The sequence below is a fragment of the Papio anubis genome, unplaced genomic scaffold (genome assembly GCF_008728515.1).
Source record: "Papio anubis isolate 15944 unplaced genomic scaffold, Panubis1.0 scaffold194, whole genome shotgun sequence".
Classification (NCBI taxonomy): Eukaryota; Metazoa; Chordata; class Mammalia; order Primates; family Cercopithecidae; genus Papio; species Papio anubis.
The window spans coordinates 61,967-85,448 of NW_022161955.1; the positions used below are offsets into that span (position 1 = coordinate 61,967).

Here is a 23,482-nt window from a genome sequence, read left to right on the forward strand (position 1 = left end):
GACTTGCTTTTCATGAAGAGAATAGTGGAAGTGGTGGCTTGTCACTTCTGAGATTAGGTTACAAAAGACTAGCTTCCTTCCCGTTCACCCTCTCTCACTCGTGCTGGTGGAAGCACGCTGCTGTGTTGTAAACAACCTGTCAGGAGGGCTGTGTGGCAGGGCAAGGGACTGATGTCATGATGTTTTGTGATTCTTTTTCCCCCTGAAAGCCTAGTGAGATAATTACAACTTGAATGGAGCCATCTTCTCTGTTCTGCTCTACACTCCCCCAACACAATCCATCTCCCAATGTGTAAAGCCAGGGCCCACAACCTCAGACAGCCCAAGGGCAGGGGTGAAATGCCTGTGATCCTACAAGTCCTGTGGCACCAACTCCCCCCACCTCTGGTGCCTCCATCGATATAGCCAGGGGAAGACATTTGACAAGCTAATTAGAGTGCCTCATTAGCTATTCAGAATTGGGGCATTAAAAAGCAAGGGTTCTCAGATGGCAGGAGGCGAAGCATATATAGAGATATGACTGGTGTCGGTGGCCTAGCAAGTCACTTATGTGGGAAGCCAAAATGTGTCTTCGGAAGTAGTGCAGTGTGCTGGTAACGCTCCCAGAGTGTGGAAGTAGGCGGCCTGGTTTGAATCATGACTCCCACTTATTAGCTGTAGGATTTGCGGCAAGTTGCTTAACCTTTAGGTGACTCTGTTTTCTCATCTATAAAATGGGGAAATGGTATTGAACTCAACTAGTTAAAATGAAAAGAGTTGACACACACAAGGGATACAGCACACACCCGAGAACTGCCAGAGACAAGAAGGCTGCAGAGAAGTCCCCACAGCCTCAAAGCCCACAGACCAGCAGCTCCCAACGACATTCCAGTCCTCAGAGGGGCTGCCAGGACTTGAGCACCTTACTTCAACCATCAAAGCGTTTCCACAGAGAGCAAACACAAATATTTCCTATGGCATTTTACCTAATTAAGTCTTCAGCTCAACACTAAAAGACTTTTCCATTTAAAAATCATATACCACATTTATTTGAAAGTTTTTTCTTTTTATTGCAAATTTCTGGTAAAGGAAAGAACATGGAAGCTGATTCTCATTTGAGCTTTGGTGAGAAGAGTACTGCACTGTGGCTCGGCAGCTCACCACCTCGGTCGCACACCCAAACACGCGGAGGCCTCAGGCACGCACTGATGCTTGCGACCCACCTCCCAGAGGTTCTGACTTAATCGGTCTAGGAAGCACAGGGGGACATCAGTAGGTTTCCCAACTCCTCCAGATGATTCCAACGTGTAGCCGAGGTGGAGCACGCCTGCGGTGGCTCATCTCAAGGGGCTGGCAATGTCAGAAGCACCTGAGAAGCTCAGCTGACAGCCCAGTGTCACCTGCTTACGTCACCCCTTGGCCAGAGTCCAGCTGGTGCTCCCGCCTCCCTCTTCCCAGGTGTCGATGTTCTGATTCCTTCTTCTCAAAGACCCCAGAGCACAGAGATGCTGGAGGGGCTGTGGCTTCCTGTGCTGTGGTTTGTGCTTAAACGTGGAGAACCACATGAAACATGTGTACGCTACCACAGAAGAAATTCACTTTCTGATTGCAAAACAGCAATCGCCTCTTTTTTTCCTTTGTTAAGTGGAAATTTGTGGCAAAATAAGAAAATATGTGTTGGATAATAGAGTCCCTATATAACCTCTCACGTCCAAATTTGAAAAAAAATTGTCAAGCCATTGAGAGCAAAATATGTACTTTAGCAGCATATTTTATATGGGTAAACAGTAATAGCCAGTTAGATACTGCATTTGTGATTTATCCTAAAAATAGAAAATGCTTTTTATTTTCCTGAGTCCTTGGCAAACAAAAAACATTTTTTTTTCTTTTTAATTGTTAAAGTATTCCTATTTTTCTTTTTCCTGGGGCACCCTCACAGTTCAGATCAGTGTGTCTCACTGTCAGTTTTTACATACAGAGATGAACAAACAGCACTGGGGCCAATTTCCAATGACTGATCACATATGGCGATTGAAAATAAAACACCCATCATCTATAAAGTTGCTCAAGATGAAAGTTTCTTGACAGTGCTATAAATGCAATATCAATTTGAATTGTTGTCCATACAAAAGTATGAATTTCTATTCCATTAGTAATACTGAATGATTAATACCTTAACAGTGATAAAATTTTTAGAACATTTAAAAAATACAGAGGATTCCAGTTTTACATCATACTGCTGACGGATTATCATACTTTCTATTTTGTCTGCAAAACTTTTACAGAGTACAGTGCATTGACATGATAAAACCAAGGCACAAAAATACAGTTACAATAAGTGTATATAAACCCTAGCACTTTGTGCCAATTTTGGAAAGAGAGAGATCATAAAGTCTGAAAAATTATCACATTCTATTTGATTAGTGAACAATTAATTGTGCAGTAAATAGACTGTTAACCACCATTCCATTATTAAATATATGGCTATCACTATACAGGCTGTGGATAATTCAAAAATAGTTTTAAATATTAAAACCTGTAATATCTAGGTGGTCGATGCCAATATTGAGCCTTACTTTATCTAAATAAGTCTCCATTTAATTTGCAATCCATATGGCAGTTAGCAATTTTTAAACTATTTCCATTACATAAATGGTGGAATTTATTCTAAATGTTAAATCCTTTCCCCTTACAAAAGACAGAAGATTTACAAGAAGATAACCAATATAAGAAATGCATAGACAACAATAAGAAAATCCAAATTGGACTCAAAGGTTGAAGTCTAATCTACTGGGACATTCTCTTAATTTAGGGTGAGGAACAACACATTCCTGTGATGATTCATTAGTTTCTTAATTAAAAAAAAAATAGCCGTGACATTTTTCAAAATAGTAAACAGTCTTCATTAGTGCATCAAGCATTGAAGAAAAATTGTCATTTTTCCATTCGTAAAATGAAGAAGATAAAAGCCTTTCAAAATCCAGGGCGGGGGATTTCCATTGAATTTAGAGAAGTGAAATCAACTGGTAAAAACTGTATTTCATACTTTTAAAGAAAGAGTATTTTCAAGACTCAAGGTAAACATTTAGACCCATTAAACACATTTCTTGGCACATGCACGCCATGGATGGAACAATCCCGAATGTGGCGACGGCCTGGCTACAGAGGTATCCGGCTCCTAGCCCCACTGGCAAAACTGTCTTTTAGGACTTTGTCCCAGCTCCCTTCACATGGGGGTTTCTGGTTTCTGCATCAGCTGGATTTGCTTCTGTAGCTGGTCCCTGTCCAGCTTCATCTTGGCCTCGAGAACTTGCCTGAGGGATCCTATGCTTTCATAGACAGCTGTAAACCCTTGAGGGAGAGGTAAATTTCACAAGAGTTAATATTTTTTAAAAATTCTATATCAAATTCTATAGCATCTAGTGATGGTTGATTCAGGCAAAAATTATTAATAGATGCTAAAACCCTTGGGGTAAAAGTTTGATGGGGAACAGGTGAGTTTCTAGTTTCTCCCTAGAGACTACTTTTTAATTTACAAAAAGGAAAAAGTAACTATTACAATGGAGAAGACTGTCACATACCACTTTAACCAAGTGATCAAAGCTCATGTCACCAATACTGGGAGAAACCAACATCATGTAACTCCTGAAAAGATACCCCGAGCAGAGCATGACATCACTTCTTGACATTTTTAAAGAATACCAAATGCACAACCTAAATCATATCAAGATGAAGCAAACAGGCCTAGTACGGTGTCTCATACCAGTAATCCCAGCACTTTGGGAGGCCAATGCGGGTGGATCACCTGAGGTCAGGAGTTCAAGACCAGCCTGGCCAACATGGCGACACCTCGTCTCTACTAAAAATACAAAGATTAGCTGAGTATGGTGGTGCATGCCTGTAGTCCCAGCTACTTAGGAGGCTGAGGCAGGAGAATTGCTTGAACCCAGGAAGCGGAGGTTGCAGTGAGCCAAGATTGTACTACTGCACTCCAGCCTGGGGGACAGAGCAAGACTCCATCTCAAAAAAAAAAAAACGAAGCAAACCAATCTAAACTGAGGAGGGATAGTCTACAAAATGCTGGCTGGCTGGTACTCTTTAAAACTGTCAAGATCACTGAGAAACTGATCCAGATAACAGAGACTAAATAAAGAAACATGACAACTAAATACGATGCGTAATTGTGGATTAGAACCCGAAGGGCCAACATCACTAATCATAAGGGCAATACAAATTAAAACCACAATGAGTTATTACCTCACACCCGTTAGGATGGCTACTATCAAAAAGACAAAAGAGTACAAGTGTTGGCGAGGGTGTGAAGAAAGGGGAACACTTGTACACTGCTGGTGGGAATGCAGAATGGGGCAGCCATTGTGGAAAACAGTATAGGGCAGGGCTGTCCAATCTTTCGGCTTTCCTGGACCACACTGGAATAATTGTCGTGGGCAATACAAACACACTAACACTAATGATAGCTGATGAGCTAAACAAACAAAAAAAATCGCAAAAAATTCTCATAATGTTTTAAGAAAGTTTACAAATTTGGGTTGGGCTTCATTCAAAGTCATCCTGGGTCACATGTGGCCTGCAGGATGTGGGTTGGACAAGCTTGGTATAGAAGTTACTAAAGAAATTTAAAATAGAACTACCATACGACCCAGCAATCTCACTACTGGGTATATTCCCAAAGGAAATTAAATTACTACCTCATAAAGATATCTGCACTCCCTTGTTCATTGCACCATTATTTACAATAGCCAAGATACGGAAACAAATGAAGTGTGTCCAAAAAATTAGTGAATAAAGAAGTTGTGTATATATGCATATGATGAATATTATTCATTCCTACAAAAAAAAAAGAGAGCCTGCCATTTGTCACAAATGGATAAAAATGGAGGACATTATGCTAAGTGAAATAAGACACATACAGAAAGAAAAATACTGCATGATCTCATATGTGGAATCTAAAAAAAGAAAGAGAAGGAAGGAAGGAAAGAAAGAGAAAAAGAAAGGAAGGAAGGAAGGAAGGAGAGAGAGGGAGGAAGGAGAGAAGGAAGGAAAGAAGGAAGGAAGGAAGGAAGGAAGGAAGGAAGGAAGGAAGGAAGGAAGGAAGGAAGGAAGGAAGGCAGGCAGGCAGGCAGGAAGGCAGGCCGGCCAGCCAAGGTGGGTGGATTACTTGAGGTCAGGAGTTCGAGACCAGCCTGGCCAACACCATGAAACCCCATCTCTACTAAAAATACAAAGATTAGCCAGGCATGGTGGTGCACATCTACAATCCCAGCTATCCACGAGGCTGAGGCATGAGAATCACTTGCACCAGGGAAGAATAGGTCACAGTGACCCGAGATCGCGCCACTGCACTCCAGCCTGGGTGACAGAGCAGGACTCTGTCTCAAAGAAAAAAAAAAAAAATAGAATAGAGAATAAAATGGTGGTTGCCAAAGGTTCAGGGAGGAAGAGGAGGAAATGGGGAGATGCAGGTCAAAAGATACAAATTGCTGATATGCAGAATGAACAAAACCAGACATCTAATGTATAGCATGAGGACTACAGTCAATAATACTGTATTGTATTTGGGATTTTTGCTAAAAGAGTACATTTTCGGGTGTTGTTGCCATACACACACACACACACACACACACACACACACAAATACCTGTGAGACGATACATATGTTAACCTGCTTGAATACGGTAACTATTTCACTACGTATATGTATATCAAAATATAAACATCTTGTTATATATCTTAAATATATACAATAATTTTTTATTTAAAAAACATGCAATTAGAAAAAAAAGACACTGGACTAGAAAAGGGTTGCTATAAAGGAAACAATGGCACATTGAAAATTGAATATTAAAAAAATTTCATTGATGATACATTGTATTGAAGTTATTTATAAGGGAATATCCTTGTTCTTAGGATATATACACTGAAATAATAAAAGGGCGACCACGCAGTGGCTCACACCTGTAATTCCAGCACTTTGGCAGGTCAAGGCAAGAGGACTGCTTGAGGCCAGGAGTTCCAGACCAGTCTGGGCAACATACTGAGGCCCCATCTCTTAAATAAAATTTTTTTTTTAAATAAAAAAATGAGCTGGGCATGGTGGCACATGCCCAAAGTCCTAGCTGCTCAGTAGGTCGAGGCAGAGGGTTCACTTGAGCCCAAGAGGTTGCAGTTAGCTACGATCACACCACTTCACTGCAGCCTAGGCAACAGAGTGAGCCCCTGTCTCATTCTGTCATTTTTTTTTTAATTTCCAAAAAATATGGAAATAATAAAGGGTAAAAAAGCATCATGAGGCTAGGCCTGGTGGCTCTTGCCTGTAATCCCAGCACTTCAGCAGGCCGAGGCGGGAGGATCATTTGAGGTTGGGAGTTCAAGACCAGCCTGGCCAACGTGGTGAAACCTAGTCTCTATTAAAAATAGCAAAAAAAAAAAAAAAAATTAGCTGGGCATGATGGCGGGTGCCTGTAATCCCAGCTACTCAGGAGGCTGAGGCAGGAGAAGCGCTTGAACCCTGGAGGCAGAGGTTGCAGTGAGCCGAGATCACGCCACTGCACTCCAGGCTGGCAACAGAGCAAGATTCTATCTCCAAAACAAAAAAAGAAAGAAGAAATATATTGTCTTTGTAATAAAGACAATGGCTTTATCTTAAGGCTCAGAGGCTTTTCATATTAGGTGCTAAATATTAACATCCTCAATGGTATGTTAAATAGATAACAATACATTCATTCAGGGAATGATGCAAAGTTAAACATCGATGAAATATTCAAATACCATATTTTAAAAGTCCAAAGACTAAGAAAGAAAATTCATTTTTATCTTTACAAGTTCTCCAATTTATATATTTAATTATAGCTCCTACAAATAAAATAATAAACATTTGGTGGTAATAACAAAATTATTCTTGGGATAACTAGCACTTTTATTTCCATGTGGCCAAAACAGAACAATGTCACAGAAGAAAATTCATGGGATCATACAATTGGAAGAAGCTGGGAGAGAATTTAATTCCACTTCTCACACTAGAGGAACATCTTCTTCCTGACCACAATCAATCAGCCTCTACTTGAATATTTACCATAACAAAGAGCTCTCAAGCTCCCAAAGCCATCAATCTTTTAGGACTCAGGAACTTTAAGGTACTTCTGCCTCATACTGAGTTAAAAGCTGTCTTCGGGTACCTTCCACTTAGTGGTCACAGTTCTGTATTCCTGAGTTCAGAGTATAAATCTAATCCCTCCTGTATATGACGGCACTCAGAACTTGAAATCAGCGCTAATGTTCTCCTCTAAGCAAGTGTGAACTGACGGGCCGTGCTGACCTGCCAGTAGAGGAAACTCATTCATTGCCAGTGTGGTACTGTACTGCTAGCACTATAAAATAAGCCCTCGAAACCCCCTCAAAGATATGTGCTTCCTTCTGAGACATGTTAACCTTGGCTATGAACAGAAAAGACTTGGCAGATGATGCTAAAGAAAATGTACCTCAGTTGCTGGCTAAGCAATTTCAGTTTTGTTTGCCTGTCTCTCATGGGGGCTCTTTATACAGCTGAAATTCATACAGCATTGTAGCTACTTAGACAACACAGCACAGCTACTCAGAAAATCAACTAAGGATATTTCACAGTTATTACCATTGGCCAGGTTCATAGGTAGTTGCAGGGGATACTAATTAATAGATTTTAGATCAAACAGAAAATAATGCATGTGAGTTGTTTTGGTTTTGGCCTACCAGCATTAACTTCCGCTTTCATTTCCTTGATGTTCTGGTTCATCTGTAACTCCAGCTTGGTGATTCGCCCGTGCATCTTCTCCTCTTCTTGCCTTGTTCTCTGACCATCGAAAGTCTTCTTTTGACCTTCTTCTATTTTGTCAAGTCTGGCTGACATCTGGCTGAGCTTCTTCTCCATATCCCTTTCACTGGCTCCCTGAGATCCATGATAAGAACTGCACTTAATCACTCCAAAAAGAAATCCGCATTGCATTCACATCAGCCATAATATCATTTAACAACAATCTGCAAGAAACAGATTTGCAACACCTGCTTGTTGCCCAACATACTATCCATTCTCCCTTTCTTCCTTAACAGATCCATGATTTTCAGCTGGGTACAAGGTCATTCAAAATAAAGACTACATTTTCAGGCCAGGTGTGGTGGCTCACACCTGTAATTCCAGCACTTTGGGAGGCCAAGGCAGGCAGATTACTTGAGGTCAGGAGTTAGAGACAAGCCTGGCCAACATGGTGAAACCCTGTCTCTACTAAAAATACAAAAGTTAGCCAGGGATGGTGGTGGGTGCTGTAATCCCAGCTACATGGGAGGCTGAGGCAGGAGAATCACTTGAACCCGGGAGGCGAGGTTGCAGTGAGCCAAGATCTCGCCATTGCACTCCAGCCTGGGTAACAGAGTGAGACTCTGTCTCAAAAAAAAAAAAAAAAAGTACTACATTCAATGAGATGTAAGTACAAGTGTATCCGGCAGTTTCCAGGAAAAGTTAAAAGACAGCTGATGTATATCCTTACTCCTTCCTTCTTCCTTCCCTTTCTGGAATTCAGCCAGAATGGCTGGAGCTCTAGCAGCTATACTGAATTATGAAGATATGGATCACTCTAGGATTGGCAAAAAGTTAAACTAGAAGGATCCTTGGTCACTGAGGACTGACAAGCTATCACGTCAGTCCTGCATTACCTACACCCAGACTTCTGTTAGGAGAAATAAAAAATAAGTTTCTATTTCAATTATTAATTATTAGTACAAATGTATTAGTACAAATTAGTACTAATGTATTATTAGTATAAATCCAAGTAAGTCAATCAGTAGATGTGATGGAAATACAGGGAAATACTTAAAAGAACATATCTAGTATCTTAAATAGATATAAAATCATATACAAAAATTAAATCTTTCCTTTTTTCCTTTTTCCTTTCCACATGCTTGGTTTTTATGGGAATCTGTGTCTGCCAGTGAGCTTGGAGGCCAAGACTGCAAACTCCAAGCTGTAAGTGGGTTATGGCATGATACTCCTCTCTTGATGGTGCTCAATGCGGAGTCTGCAATTCAACAGCTCCACATCTGGAGAGAGGAGAGTTAGAGATGTACTGCACCAGTAATTTCAGCTCAATCGTCAATATCCAACAAGCGGAAACAGTGCAAGAAAAGGAAAGGGAGACGGAGATGTCATGCTAAACAATTAAAACCAATGAAAATTTGCTTGCCAGGTACTGGTTTGGGAGCATAACAATTTTGAATACTACATATGCAAGCCTTTCTTTTTTTTTTTTTTTTTGAGATAGAGTCTCACTCTGTCGCCCAGGCTGGAGTGCAGTGGTGCAGTCATAGCTCACTGCAGTCTTGACCTTCCTGGGCTCAAGCTTGATTAGGGCTCAGCCTCCCAAGTAGCTGGGACTGCAAGCGTGTGTCACCATGCTCAGCTAATTTTTGTGTTTTTTATAGAGATGGCGTTTCACCATGTTGCCCAGGCTGGTCTCAAACTCCTGATCTCAGGTGCTCCAACTGCGTTGGCCTCCCAAAGTGCAGAGATTACAGGTGTGAGCCACAGTGCCCAGCACAAGACTTTCTTGATATCGTTTTTGAGCAGTTCTACAAACATTAGCTCTGTAGGAGACTGGGATGAAGGATAAGGAAAATGGGGGAAAAAATGGTGGATTCTGTTTACATGTTGCACTGCGGTATTTCACATGTAGCTACAGTAGAATGGCGTGATCTGGAGACAGAAATCTATTCAACACCAGGCAAAAAAAAGCAAAACCAGATCAAGAAATTAAAACAAACAAGGACAAAGTTGGTAATTCTTAGTTTTATGTAGAAACACAGATGAACAATTTGGATCTTAAGGTTTTAGCTTAAGTTCATCTTAACTGAAAGTACTGAAATTTTCTACTTAGTCTTTGTTAACCAAAAGAATTCAGAGTGTTCTATCTCTTTATGAAGAATACAAACAATCAATATGAACTATGGCAATGGATTTTAAGGCAAGAAACAATTGAACAGCTTTAGGTGGTGCCAAATAAATCAGTGATAAATTACTAGGTATTATCATTCAAACAGTGTAGGCCCCCATTGAATAACTTTACTAAATGATTGCTAATCATCAATACCTACACTGTTTTCCTTCACAATCAAGGAAAGCTGATCAATTTTCTGTAAAAGCTCTTTTTCTATCCGTTCTTGTTCCTGTTGCAACCAACTCCGTGCAGATAATATCTGGTTACTGAGTTCCTCAACTGTACCTTTAAATCTAAAAAAATAAAAATAAAAATAAATTGCAAGTTAGATGTAAAACAGTTTTTTTTTTATTTTTATTTTTTTGTTTTAAGTTCCAGGGTACATGTGCAGGATATGCAGGTTTGTTACACAGATAAACATGTGCCATGGTGGTTTGCTGCATCTGTCAACCCATCACCTAGGTATTAAGCCCTGCGTCTATTAGCTATTTTTCCTGATGCTCTCCCTTGCCCCACCCATGTCCCCAGACCCCAGTATGTGTTGATCCCCTCTCTGTGTCCACATGTTCTCATTGTTCAGCTCCCACTTACAAGTAAGAACATGCGGTGTTTGGTTTTCTGTTCCTGCGTTACTTTGCTGAGGATAATGGCTTCCAACTCCATCCATGTCCCTGCAAAGGGCATGATCTCATTCCTTTTTATGGTTGCATAGTATTCCGTGGTATATAAGTACCATCTTTTCTTTATCTAGTCTATCATTGATGGACATTTGGGTTGATTCCATGTCTTTGCTATTGTGAATAGTGCTTCAGTAAACATATGTATGCATGTATCTTTATAACTGAATGATATATATTCCTTTGGGTATATGCCCAGTAATGGGATTGCTGGGTCAAATGCTATTTCTGGTTCTAACAATTTTTTTTAATGACATCATACAACATCAATTTCCAACTATCGCATTTCTGGTATATATGCCAGCATTAAACTCGGCTCAATCAGAATTGCATGTTTACCTTTTCTTAGAATTGCACTTAGCACTAACTTGGGAAGCCGGCAAGGCAGGGGAATACAACAGATAAACCATTTGATGGTGCTTCCTACTCACGAGGAGTGGGTGGCACAGGCACTGAGGTGACACAGCGGCACAGAGCTGGGCCAGCTGCAGACCCCTGCAGTTCTGAGTGTCCACGACACTCCTGGCTCAGAGAACACAGTGTCTCTCATCTCCTCTTCTAAGGTCCCCTTCTTCCCCAGGCTCTTCCTTCTAGTCCCTTTTATCTCTTGGGACTAGAACCTGGCTCCCTTTCTCTCTAAAGTTCCCCAAATTGCCCTTGCCCTCTATGGATACTTCCTAATGTAAATCAAAAGAAAAATTGAAAGAAAAAATAAAACCCTCCCATCCTTCCATTCCTCTCCCTTCCCAAATTCCTTATAACTGTCCATACATGCTATCTCCCTCTTAATTACTTCTTTCTAGTTTTTATTATAATATGTAATAAAATACAGAAGAATGTATGCGACGTAGACAAGTGATTTAAATAACGATAACATGAACACCCATTGTAGTAGAGCCACCACTTGTCCTGCAATATGTTCTCTTCTTCTTCCTTATTAAGAAGCCCTCAAATGTCAACTGGGTACATAGCTGCCTAGCCAGAGACCACATTTTCCAGGCTCCCTTGCAGCGAGGTGGAGCCTCCGGATGCATAAAAGTCATAAGCATGGCTTTCCAGTCATATCTTCAAAAACAAAGCTTCTGCCCTGGACTCTCTCCCTGTCCCAGGTTACTGGGAAGCGACAAGGACTGGAACCTTGGAAAAACCACACTGAGTTGTGAGTGCTGCCTGCCTCCTCCGGACCACTGATCTCTGCACTGTTATGTGAGAGCCAGCATGGAAGCTAGCCTGTACCCTAAGTACACAACCGTGAACCCCCACCAGGTTAAGACATGGAACATGGCCAGGACCTTAGAAGACCCCAGTGTACTCTGCAATCACCCCACAACCCAAGAAGTAACCATTAACTGGAACTTATTGTCCTTTATCATTTTATTCTATTGGTTTGGATCCTAAAACAGCATATTTTTCAGCATTGCATTTTTTTTTTTTTTTTTTTTTTGAGACGGAGTCTCGCTCTGTCGCCCAGACTGGAGTACAGAGTACAGTGGTGTGATTTCGGCTCACTGCAACCTCTGCCTCTCAGGTTCAAGTGACTCTCCTCCCTCAGGCTCCTGAATAGCTGGGACTACAGGCATGCACCACCACGCCCAGCTAATTTTTGTGTTTTTTTAGAGACAGGGTTTCACCATGTTGGCCAGGCTGGTCTCCTGACCACAAGTGATCTGCCTGCCTTGGGCTCCCACAGTGCTGGGATTACAAGCATGAGCCCCCTTGCCTGGCCAGCATTGCATTTTTTTTAATTTTATATAAATGGAACAGTACTACAATATGAGTTTTCTACTTCTTTTTTCACTCAGCATATGTTTGTGAGATTCATTCACGCTGATTTGTAGCTGTAGTGAACTCATTTTCATTGTTGAATAATATTCAATTTTGTGAATATACCACAGCTTATCCAGTCTTCTGTTAATGGACATTTGTTTTGGTTTGTTTTTATCCATCTTTGCTATTAAAAATAATGCTGTTATGGGCCGGGCACAGTGGCTCACGCCTGTAATCCCAGCACTTTGGGAAGCCAAGGTGGGCAGATCATGAGGTCAGGAGATTGAGACCATCCTGGCTTACACAGTGAAACCCCATCTCTACTAAAAATACAAAAATTAGCTGGGCGTGGTGGCATGTGACTGTAGTCCCAGCTACTCAGGAGGCTGAGGCAGGAGAACTGTTGAACCCGAGAGCTGGAGTGCAATTGCAGTGAGCCAAGACTGAGCACACTGCACTCCAGCCTGGCAACAGAGCGAGACTCCGTCTCAAAATAAATAAATAAATAATAATAATGCTGTTATGAAAATACTGATACATAGCTCCTGGTTCACATTTGGAAGAGTTTCTCTAGGGTCTGAACATGTCCAACTTTTCCAGAAAACACCAGACTGTTTTCTAGAGTGGTTGTACTACTTCACATTTTACTGAGCACTATAAAGAGGTCCGGTTCTCCACATCCCTGCTAACACTTTCACATATTTGATGTGAATTTGTGTCCTTTGGATCTTTTCTCACATTTGGAAATTATACACTCAATTTTATTCTTTTAGAATAGAAATTTTAATATATACATTTAATTTATCAAAGTCTAAAGTTATTCAATGTCTCTAATTTGATTCTGAAAAACTCCTAAGAATAATTTCAGAAATCTTCCTCCTCATTTAGATGTTGTCATTGACTTATATTTTAGTTGTGTTTTGATCCTCTGCAAATTCAACTTTAAGATTACCGTTTGTTTAGATTTGCCCAATGTTCATCATAGTCTTTGCTCATCCTTTCTTCTTATATTTTGGACCTTCTTTTTGTACTATTATTGTTTTTCTTTTTCTTGTTTTTTCTTTCTTTTTTTTTTTTTGAGATGGAGTCTCACTCTGTTGCCCAGGCTGGAGTGCAGTGGCATGATTTCGGCTCACTGCAACCTCTGCCTCCTGGGTTCAGGTGATTTCCAGCTACTTTCGTATTTTTAGTAGAGACAGGGTTTCACCATGCTGGCCAGGCTGGTCTTGAACTCCTTACCTCAAGTGATCCACCCGCCTAGGTGTCCCAAAGTATTAGAATTACAGCCGTGAGACATGGTGCCCAGTCTCTTTTCCCTTTCCCTGAAAGCTGTCTTTTTATTTATTTATTTATTTATTTATTTATTTATTTATTTAATTTGTTTTTCAGACAGAGTCTTGCTGTATTGTCCAGGCTAGAGTGCAGTGGTGCAGTCTTGGCTTACTGTAACCTCCACCTCCCAGGTTGAAGTGATTCTCCTGCCTCAGCCTCCCTAGTAGCTGGGACTACAGGCACACACCACCACACCTGGCTAATCTTTTGTATTTTTAGTAGAGACAGGGTTTCACCATGTTGGCCATGCTGGTCTTGAACTCCTGACCTCAGGTGATCTGCCTGCCTCAGCCTTCCAAAGTGCTGGGATTACCACTACATCCAGCCATGAAGGCTGTCTTTTTAAAATTCCACTAGTGTAGTTTGTTAGTACACTTTGAGTTGTTTGTTGTTGTTGTTGTTGTTTTGTTTTTTGAGACAGTGTCTCATTCTGTCACCTTGGCTGGAGTGCAGTGGCTCAATCATAGCTCACTGCAGCCTCAACCTCCTGGACTCAAACAATTCTCTTGCCTCAGTCTCCTGAGCAGCTGGGACTATAGGCATGCACCACCACACCCAGCTAACTTTGAGTTCTTATTTGTCTGAAAGATCTTTATTTTTCCACTGGCTGACAATCAATCAGCCTCTCAGTATCTGAAAGTACCAGACCACCTTCTCACCATTAATATGGCTGAGGAATCAGCGTTGGTCTAATTTCTCTCTCTGTTTTAAGACCCTTCTGTATTTGGTGTTCTGTAGTTTTAGAGCACCAAACTGATATGTCTAGACTTGGCTTTTTACTTATTCTACTGGAACGTATTTGGCTTTCTTTTTCTTTTTTTTTTCTTTCTTTCTTTTTCTTTTTTTTTTCTTTTGAGACAGAGTCTCGTTCTGTTGCCCAGGCTGGAGTGCAGTGGTGCGATCTCAGCTCACTGCTGCAACCTCTGCCCCCTGGGCTCAAGCAATTCTCATGTCTCAGCCTCCCGAGTACCTGGGATTACAGGCCCGTGCCACCACGCCTGGCTAATTTTTGTATTTTTAGTAGAGACAGGGTTTCACCATGTTAGTCAGGTTGTTCTGAAACTCTGCCCTCAGATGATCCATCCACCTCGGCCTCCCAGAGTGCTGAGATTATAGGCATGAGCCACTGCACCCATGCTGTATTTGGTTTTCTAACTTTGAGATTTCTCTTTCATCAATTCTGTATGCTTGTCTGCCGTTCTCTCTTTTGATACTGCTTCTCCCCTATTCCCTCTATTATCTCTCATAGGATTCTGATTAGGCATAGGTTGGGCCTTCTCACTCTATCTTCTTCTATTTGTGTCTATTGCTGTCACAAAAGACCCCTGCGAGCTGGCCTGCCTCCCCTGCAGCCTCATGCCCCACTGCTTCACCCCCACTCCCCGTTCCAGTCACCCTCGTCATCTTTCAGTTTCTTGCATGCCACATTCCGCCCACGACGGGCTGTTCAACCTCGTATATTCTCATCCTACTCTTTACATAGCAAAGCTCCATTCACTCTCCAGCTCTCACCTCCAGCATCCCTTCCTCAGGAAGGCCCCATAACCAGGCCTCTCACTCATTCTCACAGCACCGCTGAATTAGTTTCCTGTGGCTGCTCTAACTAATTACCACAAACCTGGTGCCAGAAAACAATACAGATTTATTCTCTTGCAGTTCTGGAAACTGAAAGGCTAAAATAGGTTTCACTCATGAAGTCAGGTGTCTGTAGGGCGGGTTCTTCTGGAGGCTCTGAGGGGAGAATTGTTTCCTTGCCTTTTGCAGCTTCTAGTGGCCTCCTGTGTTGCTCGGCTTGGAACCCTTTGCCCTGTCCTCAAAGTGCATCACTCCAGTCTCGCTTCCATTATCGCATGGCCTTCTCTCTTGACTCCTACTGCCTCCCTTTCTCTCTTGACTCCTACTGCCTCCCTCTTATAAGGACTCTAGTGATCACATCAGGCTTATCAGAGAAAACCCATTTTAAAATCCATAACTTAATCACATCTGCAAAGTCCCCTTTTGCCGTATAAGGCAGTATATTCACAACTTCCAGGGATTAGGACACGAAGATATTTACAGGACCATTATTCAGCCTACCACAACCACGAACCAAACCTTCAAAGTACTTACCACTATTAATAATAATATAGTAGATGCTCATTTACATCATTGATGAATAGTCATCAGCTCCCTAGACTAAACTCCATAAGGATAAGAACAGAGTCTGGTTTGTGTTCATTACCAGGTCCTCAGCCCCTAAGCCAACAATGAATACGCAATACATACTTGTTGAATGAATAGGTGGATAATTATCCAAACATAAAAAACAATAATTATGAAGGAAAAGTGGCAACATGCTACATGGAAACTTTTCTTTTTAACTTCCATTATTGTTTTCAATTTGTGCAATAAATAAAAACCAAGAGGAAAAAGATTGTAGTAATGCATAAACTCATACAGAACTTTAAGGTTTTTTTAAAATAAATTGATTGCTTACTTAGTGTCCAAAAGCTGAAGCTGGTGGTTACTGTCTCTGTGGGACATCTTCAGTTTGGTGCTCTGCTCTGATATTGACAAGTCCACTCTGTTCAAAAGCTGAGAAATCTGGAAAAGAAACCTTGCTTATAAATATCACATCTAACATCTTCGGATGCAACTTCAGAAAACATTTAGTAAGCCATATTCTAGTCAATGGCATTAAGATTCGATCTAATTTGATAAATTCATTTATGAGTCTACCTCATCTTCCCACCTCCATTTTCTTCCTTATATACCCATTGAAAAATCAAGACCAGTAGCACTGCCAAAATATTCATCATGCACTAAACACTTAATTTGACATATAGTTCTCTGATGAGCAAGCCCAATTCCTGCCCAAGACCACAACTTCTACCAGTTGTCATGAAATACAGTCAACCTTACTTTGGAATTTCTACCATCAGTGTAATGGCTAGTCATAGAAAATAGAATTTTTATTGTTTACAAAATCCATCAAGGTCTCAGATTTACTTCCACAACAAGTCAGGTCACCAGTCAATATAACTTGTAGACTATCTCCCTCCTGTTCCTTTCTCACACCACCTACCCATGCCCCTTGTAATACTGGAATTTAACAAAAGCTAGTCCTGTGCGAAATTTCTGTCTTTTCAGCAAAAATTAGAATGTTCCATGTTCCTTACTTAAAGATTCATGGTATTTGTCAGATCCAGAAGAAAGAGAAAGCAGGTCTCTTTTGATGGATATCTGTACATATTTTACTTGGCTCGGTTATAAAAAAGCTTATGATTTCCTTAGCATCTCTTCTCTGGTATAATAATTCCATCCTCACTCATTCTTCAAAAAAGAAATTATTATTGGATTGTCTTTTTATTCTTTTTCATAGTTTTATAATATCTGTATTTTTCACATAAGTAGCTTTATATTCTTATTAGAGATAATTAAGGTATAAATGTATTTAATCCAATAAGTTAACCAGATGCTCCTGTTTTACTGGAATAGTCTCTTTAAACGAACAGTAGCAAATAAGGCAGATACTGTTGAAAAAATCCTAGAAGACAGGCCCTATGATAGCAAACGGAAACTTTTAAGTGGCCAAAAAACAAACTGAAATACCAAAAGTTTTGCTTTGTGAAATTAATCTGTGATGTTTGAGGTCAAATACTCTCATATTCATTAGCCTGCCTTCACTCTAGCTTTGCCTAATTTTGTCCCACATACAGACTATGTGATGAGGGAGCACATACAGTGAGTCCCAGGGAATACATTATTTCCTGAATCAAAAATTGGGACGAGTGGCGTGTAAAGGAATGCTTGATCACTTACTTGTGAAAGAAATAACTTTCAAGGTGTCATTTAGAATTTCTGGAATGTATTAGTTGTTCTAGGAATGTGGTGGTGGGGGGAAGAATTAGGACTATACCAAACAATGTTGGTGGTTTGGTTGCCAGACATATGAAGGGCCACTCTAGTGAAATAGGAACGGAAGAAGCCAAGAAAAGATGCTTATGATTGGCATAAACCCATGCTAGGTGCCCCAGCTGGTTTCTCCTGTGAGAAATAATCAACACCATGTTATTCTTAGCTAAGAACAAATTACTCGCTTCTAAAAGCTACCTGAAACAGGTCATACCTGTCCCTCTGCGTCTTTGATTTTCGTTTCCAGGATAAGTTTGGCAGCCTGCTGTTCTTTGTTCAAGTGCTGGAGCCCCTCATAGGTCGTTTTGTGCTCTGCAGAAAGTCTGGCTATGCTGGCATCACATCTGTCCAGACAAAGAACAAAGCTGATTCTTATTAAAGTTTAAAAACATGCGCAAACGCTTCCTTACACACTCTGAAATGCAAAACCCACTCAAAGAAACTGCACTATCAATCATTCTTTTGAACAGAGGCTCGAATGAATTCAGAGAACTGGCCTCATTACGGTTTTTAAGCTAAACCACAGGGATGTTGCTTAATAAGGCTAGAGATGCAACCACCAAAGAAATAAAGTCTTTACAACGATCACGAGTACAACACTGTATGTGCAGCAAGAGGACAATACAAAGAGCATAGCTAGTGTGCTGGATGTGGTCTGTCACTCTTCAATACCACCCCTGCCTTTCAAAGTTGGGGGCCTCCTTGGATTTAGGAGGCAACTTCTACCATGTTGGAAAATACTTCTTCTAAACTTTGACCAAATCACTTGTAAGGCTGTATAGTATGAGTGGGGGTCTAGAGCAGGGGAAGGCTTTGCAGCCAGTTCAAGCTGTAGTAAAAGCTGCTGTCCTGTGGGCCTTGTAACTTGGCAGATCCAGTGGTACTCAAAGTATGTGTGGCAGATGAGCTGTGTGGGGCTTCTGTGAAGTCCTAACAGGAGAGTCACAAATGGACCCATAAGAGTTTAGAGCTAAGTAATGCTCTGTTCTGAGACAACATTCCTCTGTTGAGGAGAAGCTGCTGGCTGGCTCCTGGGCTCTAGCAGACACAGAATGCCTAAGAGTGGGACATTAGGTGAGTCTGCAATCGGAGCAATCCATCATGAATACCATGCCTATGACTTCTTCATCTTCTCCCTCCTGCTGCTTGGGAGGCTGAGGTTGAGGCAGGAGAATTGCTTAAGCCCAGGAGTTCAAAGCCAGCCTGGGTAACACAGCAAGACCCTGTGTATACAAAAAGATAAAATGATGACACACGCAAAAAAAAAAAACAAAACAAACAAACAAACAAAAAAAAAACCTGTGGCTTCTAGAAGAGTTCTTGATGTCTTGATGACCCGGTGGACTGAGGGAGAAAGTCAGGCCTGGCTACAGATGGTCACACCCAGTATGCTGACACCTTCTGGAGTAAGACCGCTGATGCTTTCAGGTCTACTCAGGAGTCGCCCTAAAGACTGTCAGGAAGGCAGAATTTCATACAATATATTGGGAGATTCATTTTGCCTGGAATAAGAGATGGCCAGACATTCAAGGAAAGTGGCTAAGCGTTAGAGACTAAGGAAAAAAACTGGAGGATTAGTGACAAGGAAAAGAGTTTATATACATGGATCATTCTTAAGTGACAAAACATTTTTGCTCCTTGTAAATGCTCTTTGTATCGTAGGGACTGAAGCCCCAAACTATACTTTCCAGACGTCCTTGCCAGAAGGCTTCTGAGTTAGATTCTGACAGTGAGAGGCATTTATACAAGACTCAGAAGGTAGAAGAGAAGAACCCTTTATTCTCTCCTGTCAGTAGTGGGCAGACACAGGGGCGAACTGCAGATGTGAGGTATACATCCACTTTCAGGCACACGCCATCCAGCAAATCACTTACTCCCATGCTATAGGCAGCTAAGATGATCAATGACTCCTTTCTGTGATTTTTTTTTTTTTTTTTTTTTTTTTTTGAGTCAGAGTTTAACTCTGTGGCCCAGCCTGGAGTGCAGTGGCGTGATCTCGGCTTACTGCAACCTCTGCCTCCTGGGTTCAAGCCATTCTCCTGCCTCAGCCTCCTGAGTAGCTGGGATTACAGGTACACGTTACCACACCTGGCTAATTTTTGTATTTTTAGTAAACACGGGGTTTTACCATGTTGGCCAGGCTGGTCTCAAACTCCTGACCTCTGGTGATCCACCTGTCTCAGCCTCCCAAAGTGCTGGGATTAGAGATGTGTGCCACCGTGCCTGGCCCTTGTCTTAATAATTCTAGACTGGACATAATTGAAGATAGAATCAGTGGATTCAATGATAGTAGCAAGGAACTCACTCAGAATGTAGTGGACAGAGATCAAAAACATGAAAAAATAGTTAAGAAACATGGAAGTCAAATAGAGGGATGCTAACATGAGTCAAGGAGGAGTTCCAATAGAAGGAAATAGAGACAATGGCAGCGAAGCAATATTTGAGGTGTGAATGCCAACAATTTTCTAAAACTGAAGAAAGGCATGAATTTTAAGATGTTCAATGAATACAAACTGGGATAAGTAAAAATAAATAAAGCATGGGGAAATTCAGATAACCAATGATAAATATAAAACCTTAAAAGCTACAGACTAAAGAGAAGTAACCTACCAAAAACTACCAAAACCTGAAAATAAGACTGACAGCCCACAATAGATATAGGAGACAATAGATATCAGAAGATAATGGAGAAATATCTTGTAAGTATTGAGGGTAAATAACCTATCATCCAAGAATAAGTACAAAATAAAGACTGTTTCTAACATGCAAAGATTAAGAAATGTATCACCCACAAGCCAATACTGAGAAAGTTACTAATGAATATACTTCAGTAAGGAGAAAAGAGCATCCACAAAGAAGGAGTAGGGTGCAAGAAACAATGGTGAGTAAATGGATAAAATTGTGGTAAATTTAATTTGTTATTGACTCTAAAGATAGTAAGCTACCAGCTCAATTATTCCAACATTCTTATAGACTCACTTTGCAACAACTGTTCTAGAATGTAAACTGCATGCAAGGAGACATTATATATGCCTTTTTCGTCACTAAAACCCTAGTACCTAGCATACTGCCTTGCATATGGTAGAGGCTTAATAAATATTTGTGAATGAATGAATATAAGGAAATATTTACTATGTACTAGGTACTGTACTAGATACTTGACATATGTTATTTCATTAATCCTCACAAATCATTCCCATGTCATAAATGACCATTAAACATAATGCCAAATATAGACCATGATTTTTTATTTTGAGTTCATAATTTTTTAGCAAAATATTATTTAAATCATATTTGGGGAAAGCTGAGGTTTTTAAAATACTATGAAATAAAAAATATTATAGTTTTTTAAAAAGATATTATTTTCCAGTCCAAACATAAGCTTTCCAGATAAACATGATCAGGTATCACTACATCAGACCAGTTTCACCTTTACAAAGCTGTTTGAGGGACAGACTGTGTTTTAAAATGTAGTTTGAAAAGGTCTCAAAATTATTCTAAAGACTTCACTAGCTATCATTTGGCTTCACTGCTGTGTCTCACTTGGAAACAAAAGTACTATAACATAAATTTCTATTAATACAACAGTGGCTTGGGCTGGGCACGGTGGCTCACACCTGTAATCCGGCACTTCAGGAGGCTGAGGCAGGTGGATCACTTGAGGTAAGGAGTTTGAGACCAGCTTGGCCAACATGGCAAAACCCCATCTCTACTAAAAATACCAAAATTAGCTGGGTGTGGTGGTGCACGCATGTAATCCCAGCTACTCAGGAGGCTGAGGCACAAGAATCGCTTAAGCCTGGGAGGCAGAGGTTGCAGTGAGCCGAGATTGCACCATTGCACTTCAGCCTGCACTTTTTTTTTTTGTTGTTGTTGACAGAGTCTCACTCTGTTACCCAGGCTGGAGTGCAGTGGTGCGATCTCAGCTCACTGCAACCTCCCAGGCTCAAGCAACTATCCTGCCTCAGCCTCCTGAGTGGCTGGGATTACAGGTGCCCACTACCACACCCAGGTAATTTTTGTATTTTTAGTAGAGACGGGGTTTTCACCATGTTGTCCAGGATGGTCTCGATCTCCTGACCTCCGGTAATCCACCCACCTCAGCCTCTCAAAGTGCTGCCACCACTCCTGGCCAGGCTTCATTTTTATTTTGTATATTTAATTGCGTTTCTGATTCTTTCCTATCATTACCCATCCCCTGTGTACTTTTGTAAATAAAGAAGCAGGCTGGGTAGGGGACACAGAGAAGACCACAAGGTAGGATACCAAAGACTCCCATCAGAAAACACAGCTGGGCATGGTGGCTCACACCTGTAATCCCAGGACTTTGGAAGGCGAGGTGGGCGGATCACCTGAGGTCAGGAATTTGAGACCAGCCTGGCCTACATGGTAAAAACCCGTCTCTACTAAAAATACAAAAACTACCTGGGTGTACTACTACTGGGTGTACCTGTCTCTACCAAAAAATAAAAAATACAAAAATTAGCTGGGCGTGGTGGCAGGTGCCTGTAATCCCAGCTACTCAGGAGGCTGAAGCAGGAGAATCGCTTGAACCCAGGAGGCAGAGGTTGCAGTGAGCTGAGATCGCGCCATTGCACTCCAGCCTCGGCGACAGAGCAAGACTCTGTCTCAAAAAACACACACACAGTGAAGTCAATTCTGATTTTCTTATATTTAAAATAATGTTCTTACTCTCAAATGTTTCAGAAAAAAATTCCATACATGAAAAAATAATACAGTAAATGACATATTGTTAACAATTGGTGAATTTTGTAATTTTTTATAAATTTAAAATTATTTCAAAATAAAAATATATTTAAGATAAAAGGAGGAAAGCAATATTGCTATTTCATCTAGCATTAAATCAAAGACACCATCATTCCTGTCTTAAAAAGAACTCATAAAAGACAGTCTCAGGGCTTTAATATAGCTGTGTGTATCGCTCAGCAGCTTTAGTTAAACAAGAATTTGCAATGAATCTAACCAGTTTTCCTACTCATCCTTAATGTTTTACATCATGATGAACAATAATGTACTCATTTCAAATTTTCCCTCTTTGGGTCTTTGGACAGCTATCTCCTAGGTACAATTTCAGGTTGTGGCCATCAGGTGGCAGAGTGACTCTATTGCTAGGCTTTCCTAATCACTGGTGGTCAGAAGTCCATCTAGAGAGTCCCAAACATCTAACGGGTATGACTTGGGCCACACGCTGATGCAGAACTTCTCCGTCTGCATATGACATACTGGCATAGCATATCAAACACAATGACATTTAAAACATCAGTCTGGTCGCTCATTTTCCATATTATTGTAATTTTTGTATACAGACATAATTATTGTATATATGTATCATTAAGCCCTTTATAGCTGGCAGTTCTTTAATTATAGTACCATAAAACTATAGGACACTTTATGTCCCAGGGTATTGTCAAAAATAGTAGACCAATATTCTAGTAATTAGTGGAGCCTAAGATTTGGGTGTGAAATCAACAGAGGAAGACAGCCTAATAAAATATCAGGGAAATACCAGTGAAAGAGAGCCCTTCCAAAACCACTGTCATTGCAAATGATTGCACCCGTTTCCCAAACTGTACTGAGGAAGTGACATCAGAGGCTTCATATTGCAGGGTAAACAGACATCACTAAAAGAGTCCATTCAAGTCGCTAAACAAATGAACATGCAAACAACCTCAAAAACAAGCTTAGGGGGCTTGTATCCAGAGTTGCTACAATATAACTCTGGATACAAATAAAATGGCCAGGAAAATGTGAACTACACTCAGGGGGAAAAGAACAGGCAAACCAACTGCCTGTAAGGGGACCCAGATGTCAGATTTTAAAAAAGAAAACTTC

At 40.8% G+C, this 23,482-nt stretch overlaps 1 protein-coding gene across 8 annotated transcripts in view; it reads right to left on the minus strand.

The window, feature by feature from the left end:
- Positions 1-1,004: 1,004 nt before the first annotated feature.
- The window catches only part of LOC103875500 (protein FAM81A), an 88,166-nt gene continuing 65,688 nt past the window's right edge, over positions 1,005-23,482 (minus strand). For all 8 annotated transcript variants that reach the window (XM_021940616.2, XM_021940615.2, XM_021940622.2 and 5 more), the window contains 5 exons: positions 17,844-17,973; positions 16,212-16,318; positions 10,117-10,252; positions 7,726-7,921; positions 1,005-3,330 (listed from right to left, as the gene is read on the minus strand). In XM_021940616.2, coding sequence (XP_021796308.1) covers positions 3,206-3,330; positions 7,726-7,921; positions 10,117-10,252; positions 16,212-16,318; positions 17,844-17,973 — 694 coding nt within the window. In that variant the 3' untranslated portion in view covers positions 1,005-3,205. The remainder of the gene's footprint in view (positions 3,331-7,725; positions 7,922-10,116; positions 10,253-16,211; positions 16,319-17,843; positions 17,974-23,482) is intronic.